This window comes from Copadichromis virginalis, linkage group LG4 (assembly GCF_057382275.1).
Source record: "Copadichromis virginalis isolate Kocher_CV1m ecotype Utaka linkage group LG4, C_Virginalis_male_GT1.1, whole genome shotgun sequence".
Lineage (NCBI taxonomy): Eukaryota > Metazoa > Chordata > Actinopteri > Cichliformes > Cichlidae > Copadichromis > Copadichromis virginalis.
Genome location: NC_140621.1, coordinates 19,844,114 through 19,864,536, shown reverse-complemented (window position 1 = coordinate 19,864,536; position 20,423 = coordinate 19,844,114). Strand labels below are relative to the sequence as shown.

General features: G+C 40.8%; 1 protein-coding gene across 2 annotated transcripts; it reads left to right on the top strand.

Annotated features, from left to right (window-relative positions):
• The first annotated feature begins 1,419 nt into the window (after positions 1–1,419).
• On the top strand, positions 1,420–16,200 carry nptx2a (neuronal pentraxin 2a). Of its 2 annotated transcripts, none has more exons than XM_085454087.1 (5): positions 1,420–2,419; positions 4,110–4,353; positions 9,076–9,320; positions 12,214–12,393; positions 13,023–16,200. In XM_085454087.1, exons 1-5 carry the CDS (start codon positions 1,970–1,972, stop codon positions 13,248–13,250), a joined length of 1,347 nt encoding a protein of 448 aa, XP_085310213.1. In that variant the 5' UTR covers positions 1,420–1,969; the 3' UTR covers positions 13,251–16,200. The 2 variants fall into 2 exon arrangements, with proteins under 2 accessions (XP_085310213.1, XP_085310212.1); XM_085454086.1 differs by having other exon boundaries at positions 4,107–4,353.
• Positions 16,201–20,423: the final 4,223 nt, after the last annotated feature.

Sequence of the window (20,423 nt, the reverse complement as noted above, 5' to 3'; positions counted from 1 at the left end):
CACACCATGTTAAGAGAGCATCCAGCAGGAGCTGTCGCTGTCCCACTGTTTCAGAATTTGAGTGGAAACATCTTAGAGAAATAAAGGTTGATGAGGCAAGGGGAAAAAAGTTTCAGTGCGTGATATCAGGTGTGCTGAGCTGGATTTATAATATAAACTCAGTCGGTGTCTGGCTTTGAAGTTTTTCATATTCTTACTAGACTTGACAGACACCTGCTCCCTTAAAGGGAGTGCCAAACCCTCCCTACTGTGAAAACCTAGTGAGGCTAATGACCTCATCTTCTACTTACACATGTTTGCCTCCAGGTTTATATAGAAAAGATGGCTTTAAATCATGTTGCACACGCTACAACATACCACCGCTGTGTGTTTGGTAATAGAAAGACTTCTCTCTTTTTTTCTTTTTTACAAATATTGTTCTTTGTCTTCGGGGTATTGTGAGAAGAGCTCTTATCCTGAAAAGATGTTGTGATTGCAGTTTAACTCGGAGTTTAGACAGGTTTCCACATTAAAATGGGAAGCTAGTGGGAGATTTACATCTACAGGGACTGGATTCAAATGTTAGAAAATGTTTGCAACATAATTTGGTAATTATATTTGGCCCAGTTTGACTTCAAATGACACAAATTAAGTTTATCTTTTTTTTTTCTATCTAACAGAGAGAGTGTAGCCTCATTAAATTGGTGGAGCTTGGACTCAAAGATAGACCCCCTGCAGAGAGAAATGACTGAGGATTAACACTTGAAAAGAAGCACACCCTTTTATGCTTTATATTCTGTAATAGCATGAAGTTTCAATAACAAACCAGTGGCTTATTCACTGTAACTTTTGGTGCAAATACACCTTTAACTATCCCATTTTAACAGTCTGTCACTGGATATTTTATTTTGTAAGAAATGAAAACCCCTTTCAATATTATCAGTGTGTGAATAGGGAAAATGTGTTTTAATCTTAATGTTTGCCCTTACAGTTAGAGCACCTTGGGGAAAAAACGCCACTTACTTCAACGCTGAGACACTGTGGGTCAGAGAGAGAGAGAGAGAGAAAGAGCCGACGCAAGATCACGACAGCTGTTAAATTAAATCCGTCAGGGGGTGTCACATTATTGAGTCTGTGGTACATGTTTATTCCCAGTGGGGACATTTTCCTGTGTATTCCATAATAGGCTCTACGGGTCGTTGAGAGGCGAAGCATTCCCTATCGGTGCGTTTGTTTAATAAAAAGAAACACAATAAAAAAAAGAAGCTTTGACATCTTTAAGCTTCGGCGCTTCTAAACAGGTCATAAAAACTCAATGAGAGACACTTGGAGCGCGGACCCGCTCCACTAGGATTCAGTGATGACGTAGGCTGAAGCTGAATAACCTGAGCGCTCCACTGATGAGCGGATGCGCCAGTGCGCACCTCCCCATAATAATCTGGCTGAGCAGCGTCGCTGTCTTTTCAGCACCACTCACTCACAATCCAACCAACCGGAGAGGCAAGACAGCAAAACTGAGTTCTCTGCAGCCCGATTTGTTTTTTCCCCCTTTCCATTTCTTTTTCTTTCTCTGTGATGATAACAACTCAATAGACTCCAACTCATTTCCCAGTAAAGGAGTTATCAAAACCTGTTTTTCTTGCACCATCTGCAGAAAGAATTTAGATTTGCTGGTATCTATTTATTTAAGAGGACCGTGAGTTTGGTGGATGTCTGCTGTTACGATTTTTCACTGCGGATTCTGATCTAGTTTTTTGCCATGGTTACACTGTAGATGAAGTTTGATCTTTTTTCATCCTTTTTTCTTTCTTCTTGCTACACTTTGAAAGTCCAGAAAAAATGTCCATTTGAATGAATGAGTTGTGTTGTAGGAAGTTTGGGCTTTTTTTGTTTGTTATTATTTTACAGAAGACTTTCAAGCGTTAAGTGCGTAATTTAGGATCATTTTCCCCTTTTTTACAGTGGGATTTGTGTAGTCTATCTTGTCAGGATGCTGGCCTTAGTAGTTGGACTGTTGTATCTAGTCGCTGGACGCGCGGTGCGAAGCCAGGATGCTACAGGTAGCCGCTTTGTATGTAACGCTATTCCTCCGGGCGCAGAGCCCGGCTGCGGGTATGGTCCTACGGGGAACCGTGTCCAGAGCAGCAGCCCAGTGGAGGACGAGCTTCGGAATACGATCATCCAGCTTAGGGAGACCATCCTGCAGCAGAAGGAGACCATCGTGAGCCAGCAGGGAACCATCAAAGAGCTCAACTCTAAGCTTGCGCGCTGTGAGGCGGCAGCCGACGAGTCGTCGCAGGGCAAGTCCCGAGGTCAGGGCTCCAGGCGGAAGGAGTACGGCAAGAACACCATGGGAGACTTGCCCCGGGACCCCAGTGAAACTATAGATCAACTGGGCAAGACCATGCAGAGTCTTAAAGGTCGGCTCGAGAACTTGGAGGTAAGGTGGAAACATGCTGTGTAGCTACATAAGAAAAGCACTTTTGTCTTATTTCCCTCTCACCCCCCGTGAACATAAGATGCACCATTGCATCGTTTCCATCCCCCCCCCCCCCCCCCCCCCCCCCCCCCCCCCCCCTACTATCATGTATTACTATAGAGCATTGCGCGTCTGATAATATTCCCCGCCGCAGGAGACCTCTCGGGGGAATCGGGAGATCAAAGGGTCACGTAATGGCCATGTCACATCAATACCCCTTTAATCATTAAAATATATCTCTGATGGCGAAATCCACTGCATAAGAGCCATCAATAAGAGATGAGTAACAAAAAAAAATCTTGTCAAAGGTGTAATCATACATGTGGTGCAGGAATTTGCAAAGCAACCTTGAATAATTTATGAGTGCCGCGTGTATGTGTTCCACATACGCTTTTATTTGCGGTCGTGTGGCTAATTATTCGTGGCAGCTGATGATTTTCATTTCCCCAGATTTTACCTGCATCAGAGAATTACATTTTCAAATCAAATCAAATGCTTAATGGTTTGTCTTGTTTGCCTGGGAGTTCTGCTCTGGCTCTGGAGTTCTGCACCATCACCAGCCCTCTGCTCAGTCCCATTTAATTCTACAAGGCTCAAAGATCACATTTAGTGAGGTCAACTATAGTGAAGTGGGGGGGGGGGGGGGGGGTTCGTTTTTTTTAATTATTATTTTTACATGCAGTAGACGCTAACATAAGCCCTGGCTTTGTCGCTTATGTCATGTCATTGCGCACTGTGTTTTTCACCAGCTCACAGCCCTGATGCCATAAGCAGTTATAATACTGTTTTTAAATTCAAGGCTATTTTTATATTCAGTATACTGCATTGCTGATCCATCTATCTCTCTACTCCCTTCCCTCCTCTCCCTCTTCACTTGATTGGAAGCTTCAATACCCCGATTGGATGAAGGATGCATTGCAGTCATAAGGATACATATTACATTGCATTTTAATCACATATCTATTGATCTGGACCTGCTTAACATCCTGATTATTGCAAAACCAGTGTTGCTGATAGCAATATGGCTGTCTAGAGTAGGATGTGCATCTCATATCAAAGCCATCTACACACATCAACAGTTGCACCATGTGACTGTTTGCTTCTGATTTCAGTCTCAGATTACCAAATAACCTCTTCAACTGAGGCTCTGGGATGGTGTCATTGTGTCAGAAAAAAAAATGAATCCACAAGGTTTCTGAATTCCATGGCGAACCAGGCCGCAAAGGAAACTAAAAATGTCTGAGGAACATTTTGCAATCAAACCATGCACCCCCTATAAACATGAGGCTGTAGAGCTGTTTCCTTAAGTCCAAAAACAACCTGGAAACAAGCATTGTGCAATCTACCGAATACCCAAAATACCCAAAACATCCACAGATATATGGCAGGTCACCAATCAGTGTCTTCATGTTGATATTGATGTATCAAAAACAATAGTGCTAAAAGAATATCAGATATCAATATATAGATAACTATAAGACAAATCTGGGTATTTATATAAATGTCTATCTATCTATCTATCTATCTATCTATCTATCTATCTATCTATCTATCTATCTATCTATCTATCTATCTATCTATCTATCTATCTATCTATCTATCTATCTATCTATCTATCTATCTATCTATCTATCTATCTATCTCCCAGCAGCAGAGTTTGCGTCTCCCCATCACAAATGTGTCAACCGCTGGTGTCTCGGCCCTGACTCCCTTGCCACCAGAGCTCAGGGAGCTGCTGCGGCAACGTTTGGGGGCGCTGGAGACCCAGCTCCTCCGGAAGGTGGCTGAGCTGGAGGAGGAGAAGAGCCAGCTCTACAATGAAACAGCAGCCCACCGCCAACGCACCGAGAGTGCGCTCAATTCCCTCCTGGAGAGGATCACAGAGCTCGAAAAAAGTAAGTGATATAATGGGTGCTGGGAAATTTCATGGCAAAATTTAATGCCAAACTTTTTTTTCCTTTTCCCCTTTTTTGTTGTCTGCTGGATTTAGAACTCATTAGTCAATCCCTGTGCACTTTTCTGATGATGGAAGTAAAAGTGATCCTTTTCTCAGAGCCATTCTCAGAGAAGTTCCTGGTCTTGAAAATAAGGCTTGGAAAGCAACGTTGAATGCTTAATGAGTTTAAGAAATGTTCAAGAGATGTCCACACTCCCGGGTATCACTTTGATGGTACATGTTAAAATACCACAAAATATGTCTGCTGGAAGGAAAGCTGTTTTAGAAGATGATCCCGCCACTCACCTATTTCCTGTTAGATAAGATAAGATAAGATAAGATAAGATAAGATAAGATAAGATAAGATAAGATAACTCTTTATTGTCATTGCACAGTCATACATAGTACAGTAGTACAATGAAATTGGAAAAACTGTCCTACGTCGGCACTACATATAACACAACACGACACGATATGACACATCACAACGTAACAAACAACACAACACAGTATATTAACTTAGTATAAAAAAGAAGAATAAGTGTATGTGTATTGCACACTGTTATTATTGCACATTAATTATTATTGCACCTTGTTATAAATATAAATATTATTGTTATCGTTTTAAACATTGTTACCTCCCCCTAAAAAGTCCAGGGAGGTATCCAGTCAGGTCAGCTATTTACACTGATCAGGGCTATTGCCCTGTTGTAAAAGCTGTCCTTGAGTCTATTTGTTCGGGACCTCAGCAGCCTGAACCTCCTGCCAGACGGCAGCAGCTTAAACACCCGGTGTCCTGGGTGTGTGCAGTCCCGTAGGATGCTGCGTGCCCTCTTGAGACAGCGAGTGCTGTACAGGTCCTTCAGGGAGGGAAGAGGATGTCCAATGATTTTTTGGGCCATGTTGATGACCCTCTGGAGTGCCTTTCTGTGTGCTGTGGTGCAGCTGGAGAACCACACACCGATGCAATATGTCAGCACACTTTCAATGGAGCAGCGGTAGAAGACGGTCAGCATGCACCCCGCTAAGGTTTAGCTGATAGAGTCAGGGGTCTGATACAAGCTATAGATTTGGGTAGCTAAAGCTAATTGCTCAGATGGGCAGTGGACCGAATAACACAACCGCATGTATGATATTGCAAGTCAGTACAATAGACCTTCAACAAATGCTACATTGTGAGACTTATTTAGTTCAATTTATATCAAATGTGTGCCAGAGAGATGTCGATTCAATTCCACAGCGATTTTCAAGGCTGTGGTGTGGTGTTGTTGTGTCAGTTGGATTTGTGAAGATTTTTACACTGGTGATAGCTTGGTATCATCTGCCCTGTGCATTAAAGTAAAATATGCAGTATTGACTTAAAGCTCAGTGCACATTTTTAGATTTTACATTTCACATTCTAATTCTGCAGGTTAAATTGATTTGACCGGTTCAGCAGTCAAACCAATTTAATTCTAAAATGGTCTGCATTGTAAAGCCTTATTTTAGTGCTAAAGTTGCGCAATATAACCAGAGGAGTTGTGGTTTTTAGCGGTGTATAAGGCCAGAGTATTGTGCTCAGCACAGGTAAAACTCTAATTCCACCACTTTGAAAACTGAAATGTGTTACTTTCCTGCAAATCAACCACTAAATCATATTATGTGTGATTTTCACAACTATCCTTTCCTTTATGTAGCTGACCAACAGCTAAATAATTAGCTCCAAGCTTTGAGTTTGAGCAGAAATGAATTAAGCGAATTGGAGCACTAACATAATAACATTGGAGGATGAAAATTTGTGCATTTACAATTTTAAAAGTTGAAATTTCATACAAATTTTAATGGAAACAAATTGAAAATATTGTAAAACCTGTATTGATGTAACTTATGACAGAACAAAGATTTTTTTAAAGGATATTTTTAAACTGACAAAATTGAAATTGGATTTTTTTTTCTAAAAAAGAAAATGCTAATCTTTCCATGTGATGCCAACACAGTGTTTACAAATTTGGCACAGAAGCACGTTTAATGCCACCTCACATCTTCTTTAAAGCTTTTCAGCAGCTGTCAACAGCTGATAATAATACTTGGAGAAAAGGGAGCTTCTAATTTTGATCAGTCAACCCACAGAACACAGGAAAGTGTGTTTTTGCCGTGCTGTGCCTTATAAGGGTCTCAAAGTGCAGAGGAAGTTCTAGAGTCTCTGAATCTTTTAATAATTATGTCTACTGTAGATGATGAAATCCTTAAGTTATTCACAGTTTTATACGGTGAAACTTTTTTGTTAAATTCTTGAACTATCTGCCGGCGATGTGTTCCTCAGATTGGGAAACACCTGGTAAACAAGCCTGGAGCAAGTTATGACTCCAAGGTTAGCAGTGTGTCAGCCAGTTCCCCTGTCTGTCTGCCGGTTCATGGTCAATTCAGCATTTTGGTCCAGACTCGGGCATCTCAGTAATCAATAGAACAAGATGCTAGACATTTGCGGTCCCCAGGTGATAGTTCCTGATTTCTCCTGGCTTCTCTTTTTGCGTCAACATTATTTTTTTAACTTTGTGTTTCACTAGAAGAAGATGCCACTTTCAGCTGCTCCTTTATTCACAAACGGTCACTCCACATGTTTTATTTGGCAGAGTCTTGTGTGTTTTCCCAGGGATCTTTTGCTTGTTAGGCACTCTCAATCCACTAAATTCATGTTTTACTCAAATCTGAAAATGTCCCGACCACTACAAGAGAGCTGGCCATTAGATTTATTCTCTCTTTCTCTCTCTGTCTCTCTTTGGAAACTTCTTGTCCAAATGAAGCCCGTGTGCCATTGTTACCTGAATATGAAAAAAGAAAACTTGAACTTTGAAGGCCATAGGGATGTGGTCACAGGGTGAAACATGGGATGCACAGTAGAGAGGTTGTCAATCTATCATGGTGACAACACAGAGAGGCAACCATTCACTCTCACATTCACAACTATGGCCAATTTAGAATTGTTATTAACCCCATCCATGTCTTTGGATCATGGGAGGAAGCCGGAGTACTCAGAGAGAAGTCACACAAGCAAGGGGGGGAACATAGTGTTGTACTGCACCCCTCTGCTGTTATATAGGTTTTCTTTGCAGTCATTGTCACTGTGAAATTTGGTACAGATATGATTTAATAGGACTCATAAAGGTTTTTCTTTTTTTAGTTTTTCACCTACAAATCTATCAAACTCAGTGCTCATGCTACTCAGCAAATGTAGCATGCTAACATCAGGCTGTTCCAGCTCATAAAGATAACAATGCTAGTGTTTAATTGTTAACTTGCACTGTTACTCGTCATGGTTAATCACTTGAATGCCAACATTTTAGACTAAAAAAAAGAAAAGTTGGTGACCAACTGCTGGTGTAGTCTCATCAGATGATTTTAATCTCTTGGAAAGCCCAAATATCTTCTGTGAGTCGTTTTTAGTTGGTTGGTTGGTTTTAATCATTTGTGATTGGTAATTTTAAAATAATTGGTTGAAGTTATTGGATGCTCAAGCCATAAATGTTAGAAGACAAAAACAGTGTTTGTACAACACTGTCATCAGTGCCACTGTGCTGTGACTGAATGAAGTCAAACAAGGCCAGCCTGTTGGCATGTTGGATGCTGACATGCATGTCCAAGCCGTTGCTACAGCTTTGCATGCCTATGAGAGCACCATCTCTGATCTGATTATCCTTGGTGGAAATCTAACTGGATAGAGGTGCAACCTCCGACCTGTGCTTGTGCTATTCTTGTGGTAGCCCCCCACCCTGCAGCTGTTTCAGCAGGACAATGCCTGCCCCCACTTTGCCAGAATAGCACAGATCTTTCTAAATCAAGAACATATCCAGACAGTTTCTTGGCTATCATTTAGTCTTCATATGGTTCACTGAACATGTCTGGGACCTGCTGGCCCAACGTGCTCATTAGCCACACAGAGCGACCACTGCACAGCTGCAGGCTGCACACATCCAGCAATGGAGAGCAATTCCTCAACAACAGATCCGGACACGTGTTCGTTCCACGAACAGATGGGAGACAGTTTGCATCACCTCCAAAGGAGGCTGTACCTCATATTAAATATCTTGTATGTATCTTGTAGTGACTGTCTATGAAACCTCTTCCCTGTTTTAGGCTAGAATTATGGTCCCAAATTTGTGTCTATCTAAGATGTTTCAGGCTTTTCAGGGTGAAGGATCATGAAAACACAGAGGCAGCAGCATGCACTGGCAGTATGCCTAGGTCAAATATTGACTGGTTAAAAAGTTGGCTTGAACAGGAAAGGGAAAAGTGAAGAGCAAGAAACATAAAAAACAGAAATGCAGTGGGACTGAGTGGAAAGTTGTAATTGTTTTTCAAAATCAGTCCACTTCACTGCAAATACATTTTTCATTTCTTATGACTTCATCAGTCTTCTCCACAGCAAAGGTTAAGATAAAAGAATAACAGCACAAAGGTTCTACAATTGTTCTACATATTTTTGAAATTGCTCTTAATTGGCAAAAAGCAAAATGTGGAAAATGGATCTTTAAAGCTCTGCATTTCATCTTTGGACTACCAAGACAGTAGCAGTGATCTGTGTGACAGTGACTCACACTTTCTTATCTTCTTTTTTCTGTCGTCATCCTCAGAACTATCAAGTCGTGACACACTAAAAATAACTTTGAATATATTACATTAAGTGTTCCTCATCTATCAACAGATAATAATGCCTTCAAGTCACCTGAGGATTTCAAGGTGTCCCTTCCTCTCCGTACAAACTACCTGTATGGACGCATCAAGAAGAGCCTCCCAGAGATGTACGCCTTCACTGTCTGCATGTGGCTCAAGTCCAGCGCTAGTCCGGGAATAGGAACTCCATTTTCATATGGCGTTCCAGGCCAGGCCAATGAGATAGTCCTCATTGAATGGGGAAACAATCCCATTGAGCTACTAGTCAATGACAAGGTAAGTCTATTGTGATGAACTTAAATTTCACCATTTGCTCATGCTGCAGAGTAAATCCTTCACACTGACCTGATTTTCTGAAGACAGATGCTCTAAATCCTTTAGTATTTTCCTGGCAACACAGCTGGCTCTAATGATGGGCGTAAATGTGGATCAGCAAAGACACTAATTAAATGCAAAGAATGAATAAGAATGAGCCGGCTTTGGGATCCAAAACAAGCACATAGCTTCTGTACGTACATGTGTGCACAATAACGATACAGCCGAGAAGCAGTTCGCTGACCATTAGCTCTGAATATTTAATTTTGCTCCTTATAAACATTTAATACCATCGACCCACATTTCGCTCACACCCGCGAATAACAGTAATTCATTAGAGGAGTTGTGCTGCCACATGTGCTCATCTGCTTCATTGTCCTCTTTGCTTTCTTTGGAGGTTATATTGTAGTTAAACAGTGTAATCGCAATTAACCCAAAATATAAGAAAATGTTAAAAAACAAATAAACTTTTATCAATATTTAATGCAATTTTGTCATAAAGCAAAAGACCTGTAATTGTTTTATTGATGAAAGACACAATTTTGAGGCTAAATGTTGCTTTCTTTGTGATGGGTTCAAGCTTCACATCACATGGAAACTTCGGAGCAAAGCTTCATGGGAAATAAGTTCTTAGTGTAAAGCTAAGAACACACATTATCCAATGTAGTACTTAACACTTCTTTGTCTTATGATATCACAGCTCATTGTTGTAATTGGGGAATTTTATGATAATATTTTCCTGCGTTGGAAACAATCATAGTCCCACTATCTTGTTGACTTGTGGTGTTACTGGCACAGACAGGTCTACCCACAGTTTTTCCTTCACTATGCATTATACATGTGTTCAAGTCAGGCAGATAATAGAAAGATGGTGGGAGAAAATGATGAGAGTATGACTGAGAAAAAGAGGGAAAGAGGGTGGAAATTAAACAAGCTCTCGAGGTGATGGAGCAGTGTAAGAAGGAGTTGGTAAAGAGAGGGGAAAAATGAGAAGGTGCCAGAAAAAAAAGAAAAAAAAGGAAGTTAGGAAGTGAGACAGAAAGCATGAGAGCAGAAGAGAGCGAGGAGAGGCTGGTGAATATGATAACCGTATGTGCAGCAGCACATCCATGTGCTAAACTTGTTCGCAGTGATAACAGGGCCCTCTGGGGCACATTGTTTATGCTGTTCATTTGGCAGCATACTGAGAAGAAAGCAGAAAGCTGCCTCGACAGTATTAAAAAGTGCAGCGTTGTCTGTATTATGTATTTGTACTTGGTTATGGGGGGAGAGAGCGTCTTTGTTGTTATAAAGCAGCATCTTCATCATCGTATATTTTGTCTCAGAAAAAGGGGAAAAAAGTTGATTTTTTTTTGTCATGTTTTTTCTCCCCTCCAATGTTCAAAAGATGCCAGTGGCATCTCAATTTTTCATTCAAATGGGACTACCAGGAGTTTAATCAGTAATGGATTCAGCTGGCCTTGTACAATAGTAACACTGTTTTGTTGGCAAGTGTACAAATGTGTGATGGGTCCAGATTTTTCCAAATATCCTTAAAAATTCATGCAGTTGGTGCGTTTTTGTTGGGTTGTCTGCGAAGACAAACATCACTGTAATCACTGCTGTAGAATACGGACACTTTAATGACTTCGCTCTTTCTTGCGTCACCTTCTAAAAACATTTCACACTTACCTGCAGAACCTCATCAACACCCTGCTGGAGATGAGGAACAGAAAGTCCTCTGAACATTAAGTAAAACACATCACGGGCCATTTTGACATCTCATAGAGGGAAAAGCATAGATGTAGATACCAACAATGGTTTTCATTTTAGGTGTCCCCTTCCAGGCTCCAGTTTCCTTGTTTTGTCTTATAGAGAAATGGAACAAAAGAGAAACATGCATGCTTTTCCTGCTATAGCGAGTCAAAATATTATTATTTTTTTGTTAAAAAGCCAAGAGGAGAATATGCATTTCAACTATGTAATAACTGCAAAATTGTATGTTTTACGGTGTGAGTGTGTCATTTGTAGTATTAAAAAATGAGTCAGTCATTCTCAAGAGTATGCCCTGTGGATATAGTGCTTTAATTCGAAACTCTGTGTCTACAAAGAATCACAGCTGGCATAAATCCATTGCTGCAGAATAATTGACGAATGTTGTTTTTTTTTGTTTGTTTGTTTTTTTCAATTTTACAACCTGAATCTTTAAACAGTCCATGTGGCCCAGAATGCTCCAAATCAGACAGACTTTATAACAACCTTCCCAGTGTTCGCTGTGGTGAAGTGTAACGCCTGGTGTCCTTAACAGGGTCAATTGCTTCTGTAATTGCAAGTGAGTCGAATTTTATTTTGAGTGACTGCCCATCTTTTCGGGTTTATTTGCATCTGGAGCTACATCTGCAACTAGGTATTAGGATAAAGCAGCCCTGTAGGGTTATATAAAAAAAAGCTAATGAGTTACAGTACACACTGATAATCCTATGTGCCGCACTGTATCCTCAGAGGACTATGATGTCATTGGCTGGTAAAATAACCGGTTGTTTTTCTTTGATCTGTGAACAAAGCATAAGAGGACACTGTTTTGCTGTTAGCTATCTGACTGCTTTGAAGGATGCTCTATCCCTTGATGTCACCTGGGTAATCTAAATTTTATATGTCATACGGCTCATGTGGGGATTTCTTTGCAGAGGGTTGTCTCTTTGAAGCCCCGGCCCTTCTAATTGGTGTCCTTGTTTCTAGCATGCCACAATTACACTTGTACCTCTCTCGACTTCTCTTGCACCCTTATACTGTATCTGCCTATCGTTGCTCCTCGTTCTTCAGCCTTCCTCACTGTGCTCACGCCATTCACACCTTGCACTTCATTCTCAATCAGGTGGCCCAACTCCCTCTGTCAGTGAGTGACGGGCGCTGGCACCACATTTGCATCACCTGGACAACTAGAGATGGTTTCTGGGAGGCTTACCAGGATGGCGAGCGTTTAGGCACTGGGGACAACTTGGCCCCCTGGCACCCAATTAAACCTGGAGGGGTGATCATCCTGGGCCAGGAGCAGGTGAGAGCAATAGAGAAGCTTTGATGGTAAAGAACAGGTGTATGTGCATGTATATGTGTGTCTGTGTGTGCATGTGTATTTTTCCTTGTGTCAATAACATCCCTGGGGGGTATTCTCCCCCAAGCTCAACGCCAGAGGCTCTGAGCAGGGAGCAGGGAAGAGGAGGAAGAGAGGCTCTTCTCACGCTATTGTGGCCCTTTCAGTATTACCTCACTCATCCACTGCTAAAAGGCAACATTTTACCCCTGGGAGCTGTGTTAGCAAGTTATTACGCTGGTTAACTCCATGACAGCACTATGTATATAAATAGAAATATACAGTGATGTAAAATCTCCTCAGAGAACTATTAACTCATAGTGCATTACTTTGGAGCTTAAGGAGGTGGTGATTTTTTTCCTCACTCATACATTTAAGGTGAGATTGCTGCAGATTGCACAGTATTGCAGATTGCACAGCATTTGGATATTTTAAAGTGGCAGTACACTAAAAAGAATTTGCAGTGGGGTCTAGGTTTTTTTTTTTGCTTTTGTTTTGCATTTTGATTAAAATCAAACAGAATTTATTAATTTTAATTAAAGTCTGTTTACATTTCCTTTAGAAACTCAGCTCTGTTCTCTTTCTCTATGAAGGACATTGTGGGAGGCCGTTTTGATGCCACCCAGGCTTTTGTGGGCGAGCTGAGCCAGTTCAACATGTGGGACAGAGTACTGCGGCCCGTGGACATCATGGGCCTGGCCAACTGTTCAGCTTACATGCCCGGAAACGTGGTTCCTTGGATTGATGCTAATGTGGAAGTGTTTGGAGGTGCGACCAAGGCTGCTCTGGAAATCTGTGAAGACCGTGCTTTTGATTCCTAAAAGGATCCGATGCAGGAAAACCAGTGTGGCCGCTGGGCTCTGGAAGCTAAATATTCTGACTGGTGCTTCTTTCAAATCCCAAAGGCAAGAGCACCAGCCCAACATTTTTACATATTTATGTGGTCTGCATAATCTCAAAGACTCTGTGTTTATTGGAAACACAAGTTCATGTGTCCGTTCAATTCGAACCCTTAAGACGTTAGAGGGGATTTCAAAATCGTTTGCTTATCTGAAGAAGATGTGCCGTTGCATCAGTCTGCTGTAATGATATGAGCTGCTGTCATTTCGTGTTTTCTCCTCAGTAGATCAACTTTTATTCGACTCCTCTTTGAAAACAGCTCTTCTTGGTTGCATTCCTTATAATGACAATGCTGCACTGTATTCGTAGTCGATGTGAGCTCCAAACAGGCTTTGATGTGCTGTGGAAAACCATTCCTAAGTAACATGGCAGTGCAGTACACACTGTGAGCTTCCTTGCTGTTTGAAAAGCAATGAAACAGAGAAGCCAAGGAGTGAGGTGAAATGAGGTGGACGCTCACGAGTTCAAAGTGGGCGAGAACAACCCTCGCTGTTGATTATTTTTGAGGTATTCCAACATGGCAGACTGTCTAAATATTATGCATGAGCCTGAGCAGCTCACAAGTGGCAGTGCATGCTTTCTGTTTACACACACGGTGTTGCGGGGTGTGTCTAAACAAGTCGATGCCGCTTTCTGACAACATTGCATAAGTCAGTGTGTGTATGTTCATGTGCGTGAGGCTTGTCTTGCGTGTAGAAGGACTGGAGATTATGAGGGATGGAGGACATTTTCATTCTTGTAAATCTATGTTTAATACCTCACTGCCCCTTGAGCAGCTGCCATATCCCAAACAGCTTTATGGGTGGGTTGGCTTTGCTCAGGTTAATAGCAATGTCGGACAGCTGCCCAGGACTGGCGAATCAACTGAGCTGCGGATGCCAGCAGAGTGCTCAGTGAGGGCAGAGACTGGGTTTGACCTTCAAGGACAATCCTTAATTCCTCATCTGGGTAGTAATTATGTGTGTTAATGATTGAGTGTGCTGGTGAGCAGCCCCGGTCCACTGGTGTTTCTCTAAGCCAAGTGGTTCACAGCTGATAAAATATTGAGATGTAAAGGGGAAGTCAAATGAGAGCAGCACTCTGTGGGCGTTATAAATGTTGCTGTCAGGTGGAGTTTGGTATTAATTGCCTCACACTAAGCCAGAAAAAAAGTCTAAATCGATGGATATGTTATATTAAAAAAATATATATATATATAGGAAACTGATGGATCTTGTTACTGCTTGGTTAATAAAACCTTTTACGCTTTTTGCAGCTTAATTATTGTTACTTCTTGTTGTTGTGGTGGACATTTGTTTCATCTTGATTTGATTCCTCTAAGGAAACAGATATAAGAGAGGCAACAAATGATATAAACTTTGTTATCACCTCTAGGCTTTCTTTTAGTCTCCTTGTGGACTTTTCCTGACTGAGTAGATACTAGCGTAAAAGCCATTAAAAAGCTTCTACACACAGCTGACAGAACTAGGATGCAGTAGGTAACTGGACAGCACAGAATGTGGCAGAGATGCGATGGTCCACGCTTAATAGCATAAACATAAAGACGTGTGATCATTTTGTGATTGTTCTTCTTTTCGGTGTCTTTGTTAACAGTGTTTTAATGTAAAATCAAGAAATTGGATTCCAGCAAAGTGTATTTTTCTTGCTTTCTGCTCATGATTTTTGTCCATTGGCAGCACATTATGTTAAAAAAAACAGATGGAGAAATTGTTTGTTTTTTTAATTGTGAAAATGGCCTTTTGCGAAAACCATATGTGCTTTTTCTTGTGAAATTTTGGTCAGCTTTTAAGGCGCAGCTCAGCAGCACAGACGACAAGGGACACACGAAAATGCAAAAAATGTTTGCTTTCAATGTTTTAAAGTCCTCTTTATGTACGTGCAGCAGAGGTTTTTGCTTGTGCACTTTTCTGCGGTGCGGTTGAATGTCCTTTTGCACCCATTAAAAGAGCGAGAACAAGTTCCCGAGACGTGATAAATTAAGCAGCAACTTAATGATGTGATGGAATAAGTGAACATGCGCTTGAAACAGTCGAAGTTTTATTAAAATATCATTGCGCTGCATTAGTGATGATGTCAGAGAGGAGTGTAACCCTGCAAAGGTCATGCTCTATTCTTCACTGATGTTTCTAAATTAGGAAACCTTACTTTAATCTTTGAGGGAGATTAAAAAAACTCCTTTTTTTTTACTGTAACATTTTTGGTTGCATTAATTTTAATGGAGACGTGGGTGCTTGTCCAGTTGGTAGCCATATTATTTGTAGGACTAGGATATGTCCTCTCATCTGGGCAATGAAATGTTGTCAGCAGCGGAGAAATCCTCTGGATTGGCAGACTTCCAGGTGGAAATGAAAAAATCTGCCTATGCGGATTATGGGAGCTGCTACAATGTAGGACACTGTGAGCCTTCTTCATTCTCTTCTCGACCCTGTGTGTTCTGATGCCGTCGCCACAGCGCTGGCGGAGGCGCACCAGGGAGCCCCTGTTCTTATACGAGAACAATATGAGGCCTTCAAAAAAACAAACAAACAAAAAATACCATCAAAGAAAAAAAAATATATATATATATGTATGTGTTACGTTTGTTTTTTTGTTTTGCATATTCTATATTTCTGTATCTATTTTCATTGCATTGCTGCTGTAACACTGCACATCTTGATGTTCTGAAATGTAAAGTAAAAATTTGCAGTTAAATTAAAGAATCCCACTTGCATTTACAGAAATGATGGATACACTAGTTTTTTGTTTGTTTGTTTATTTTAATATTCGTTGAGGCTCTTTTTTCACATGCCTACAGAACAGTTCGCCACAGAGTTAATGACAAAAACTCGTGGCTTCTCATCATTTCTATCTGCACTCAGCTGTATGAAGACATCAATAAAACTTTACATCTTTATGTTTTTTTTTCCTTTCATTTGGTTTCTGTGAGGTGGCGCTCCATGAGAGACTTCACCAGTTGTGCACATCAGTGTCTATTTGCAGATCCCAGTGGGTTCCACTGCATATGTGCTGTGTTAAGTCTTTAGTGGCTACCAACATAACAGTATTAGTGTTAGATAATCTCTATAAACACACATCTGTATATGAATATAAACTTTAGGCCAGGGACAATATTTTTCCCTGTAGTCTACTTATCACCTGGGTTTTATTGACCAGCCAAGCCACAGGTTGCTGGTAAACAGTCAAAATAGAGAAGAATAGACTATCACAATTAATCATCATTAACTGTGATTTGATTTTTAAACACAGTACTTGTCTTGAGCCGTGCTCATATCTTTACATGTTTGCTGGAAAATGATAGTGATTTACTGAAATATCTGAAATACAACATATAAGGAAAAATCTGAGTTTGTACAATTCTACCAAGATTAAAGGTCCATATCTGGTATGACAACTTTTTATCCTTCAGCACAGCCTGAACTATCTAAGGAAAGTTTTCTTGTAATTTCATTAAGTAGTCTTCAAGCATAGTTCTCTGGGCTTCCTAAAGGACATTCAAAGCTCTTGTTGGCTGCCTTTTGTTCCATTTTCTCTCAAGAAAATCCCACACTAATCCCTTCAATAATGCTGAGGTCTGCAATTGTGTGTTTTCTTATACAGGTATGCTTTTACTGCATTGGCAGTGTGTTTGGGATCGCTGACATGCTGAAAACTGAAGCTATTGTCAACCGGGTGCAAATCGGAAAGCAGTTTTCTGAACCAGATGATCAATTTTGACAAGATCCCCAACACCACTGGCAAACACTACCCTCTACGTGTTTCTCGGTTGTAGACACCCACTGTTGTACCTTTCTCCTGACCTACTTTCCACATATAGATGAAGATTGAAACCAGAAATTTCAAATCTGGATTCATGACTCCATCAGACCTGTTGCCACTGATTTTCAGTTCAGTTCAGGTAAAATTTGGCACACTTCAACCTTTTCTTTCTCTTTCTCTTCCTTAAGAATGTTTTCTTTTCAGCTTCTCTTTCACTGAGGCCATTTCTGATGAGGCTTCAGTGAACAGTAGATAAATAAATGAAGTGCCAGATGCCTCTCCCAGTGCCTGCATCCGGTCTTTCTTGCATTGCTGAACTGGGTCTAATATACACCATTAATGTGTCTATTAGACCTAATTTCTACAAGACTGCTCAAAGAAGTCCTACCATTAATTAATGCTTCAATCTTAAATATGTTAAATCTATCTCTGGGCCGCATACCACAGGCCTTCAAGCTGGCAGTAATGAAACATTTAATTTTAAAAGCCATCACTTTACGCTGCTATCTTAGCTAATTACAGATCAATCTCCAACCTTTTATCTCAAAAACTCTTGGAAGTGCATTTGTGAAACAGCTAACTCATTAGCTGCAGAGGAATGGTTTGTTTGACGAGTTTCAGTCAGGTTTCAGAGTTCATCACAGCACAGAAACACAGAAGGTTACAAGTGATTGATTCCTATGGTCTCTGACAGTGGACTCATCTCTGTGCTTGTCCCGTGAGACAGTGCAGCGTTCGATACTGTTGACCATAACATTTTATGAGAGCGATATCCTTCAGTGTGCATACTAAAGAAATATGTAGGACTGTTTTGTTGCATTTGCACAATGTCTCTAAATGTAAAAACATCTTGTCTCAGAGTGATGCTGTAAAACTTGTTAATACATTACTTGTAGACAGCACTATTGTAATTCTTTTATATAGGGCTGTGCTAAAAACTTCCTGAAAAGCCTTCAGTTGATCCAAAATCCTGCAGTGAGAGTACTGACAAGGACTAGAAGGAAAGCAAATTTCACCTATATATTGGCCTCTCTTCATTAGCTCCTGTTAATTCCAGAATCAAATTTAAAATCCTTCTCATCACATACAAGGTCTTGAATAATCGAGCCCTATTTTGTGCTAAAGACCCCATAGTTCTGTATCACACCAACAAAGCGCTTTGCTCTCAGACTACAGTGTGATTTTTGCCATGTATTTCTCCCCTCACCCCCAGTCGATCACAGCAGATAGCTCCCCCTCCCTAACCCTGGTTCTGCTGGACGGAGTTTTTCCTTCCCACTGTCACCAAGTGCTTGCTCAAAGGGGAGTCATTTGATTGTTTGGTTTTTCCTCTTTACCTTACAATATGAGCCTCAAGGCAGCTGTTGTTGGATTTGGCCCCTTTTTTTCTTAAGGTCATGGCTTTAGATATTTTTTTAGGTGTGCCTAAAAAATATTTGTACCTGTACCTGACCCTACAGGTCTGCTGTACTAGAATCAGATACATGGATTTGTCCAGTCATTGCACCTGATCCTAAATTGGTCAGACACAAGGACTGAAATGAAAATGAGTGAAAAACCAGCCAAAGAAAAACTTTTAAATACTTTCAGACAGACCATTTTAAATAAATTACAGGAAAGTCTTGGTCCTTGGAAAAATAGAAAGGCATAAATGGCAGTTTAAGACTTGGCTGTAGCTCAGGAGGTAGAGCAGGTCACCTACTGATCGGAAGGTCGGTGATTCAATCCTTGGCTCCTCCAGTCTGCATGTCAAGTATCCTTGGGCAAGATACTAACCCCAACTTCCTCTCCGATGCATCCATCGGAGTATGAATGTGTATGAATGTTGTTAGAAAGCACTAAGTGTAGATAAAGTGCTTGTGAGAATGGGTGTGATTGGGTGAATGAGGCATGTTGTATAGAGCGCTTTGAGTACTCCGTGAGAGTAGAAAAGCGCTATATAAGAATCAGTCCATTTACCATTTACCAAGACTTCCGCACAATACTGTATCTGGATTAATATCTGGATCATCCACAGACAAAACAGGAAAACTTGGTTTGGATGTTGTCTATCCTGGCGTCTGCCCTAGAGGCTAAGCTCTTGTTCCAAGTTCTGGAACCACACCTTAAACCACCTAAATGTAGAGAAAGAAGTCACTATTCCAGTGTGGGTACTTCTGACAAACTGATTCCTGCTTTCTCATCCAACCTCTCCCTTTAATTTCTGACGTTATTCCACAGGTTTTTGATTGTTGTGTATGAGACAAATTATCTTGCAGAAGGTGTTACATGGCACTAATGAAATCTAACTGAAAGGGGAATTAAGCTCAAAGCATCATCTTTGAATTTTACGGCTATCATCTGTTTCACTGACAGCAGCATGATTCAACAGGATAAACAGTGTATGTGTTTGTGTGTCAGTGTATGTGGGCCTGTGACATAGAGCTTTGGTGCCATGCTAGGTCTGGAGAGTAAATTTGTTCCACTTATTAAGTTTTTCACCCATTGCTGTAGAGTTTGGAAGGGAGATTTCCAAGCAGCGCAGCCCTGGAGGGTTCATGAAGAAACGATTTCAACAGCTGCTGCAGATGTAATGGTAGCACTACATCACTAAAAACAAATTAACAATTCAGTGCTGTTGCCTTCTTCTCTATTTAACTATTAGATTTGACTGGCTAGAGTGACAGTGAAAAATTCACCTGGTACATTTTTATTAGACCACTCTTCGCATCCGTGTATTCTCCTCTCAGTGCCCCAGATCAGCAGGCTTTCCCCAACATAGCCAAAGGTTGTGTCGAAGTGTGTGAAAATATGTAATTAAAATCAAATTTGATTGTCACTGGAAGAATTCAGGAGATGTATGCGGAGATGGGGGTAGAATTAAAGTGCCAATGTGCTGCTAGCACCCTCTCATGCACGCAGTATCCCAGTGGAGCCCGGAAGAACGAGCGATGTAAAGGCTGTGAGATAAACAAGTTTCAGAATTGAGACCAGAGAAGTCCTTTGGCTCAGTAATTAAAGCCTTATAGAAGAAAAGCCTGTGCAGAAGGCGAGGCTTTCCAAGGCATTTGAAAACTGCTGTTTTCTTGGATGTCACAGACTATTAGTGGGAGCCACAAACTCCCTTCGGGTTGTATCACCGCCTTTATAAAATTATGCATCAAAAATGTTGCATTCTGTTCCCATCTCTGGTTCTGTTTGGCAACTATTTTAAAAGATTCACATGTATATTCTCTTTTTGGTTGTCCAAGACAACATGTAGCCTCCTCTAAATGAGTTACTATTAGATCACTTGAAGTTTTTGTTGTTTGTTTGTAGTTTGTCTTTTTGCAGATTTCAAGAAAAGATTAAACCACCCT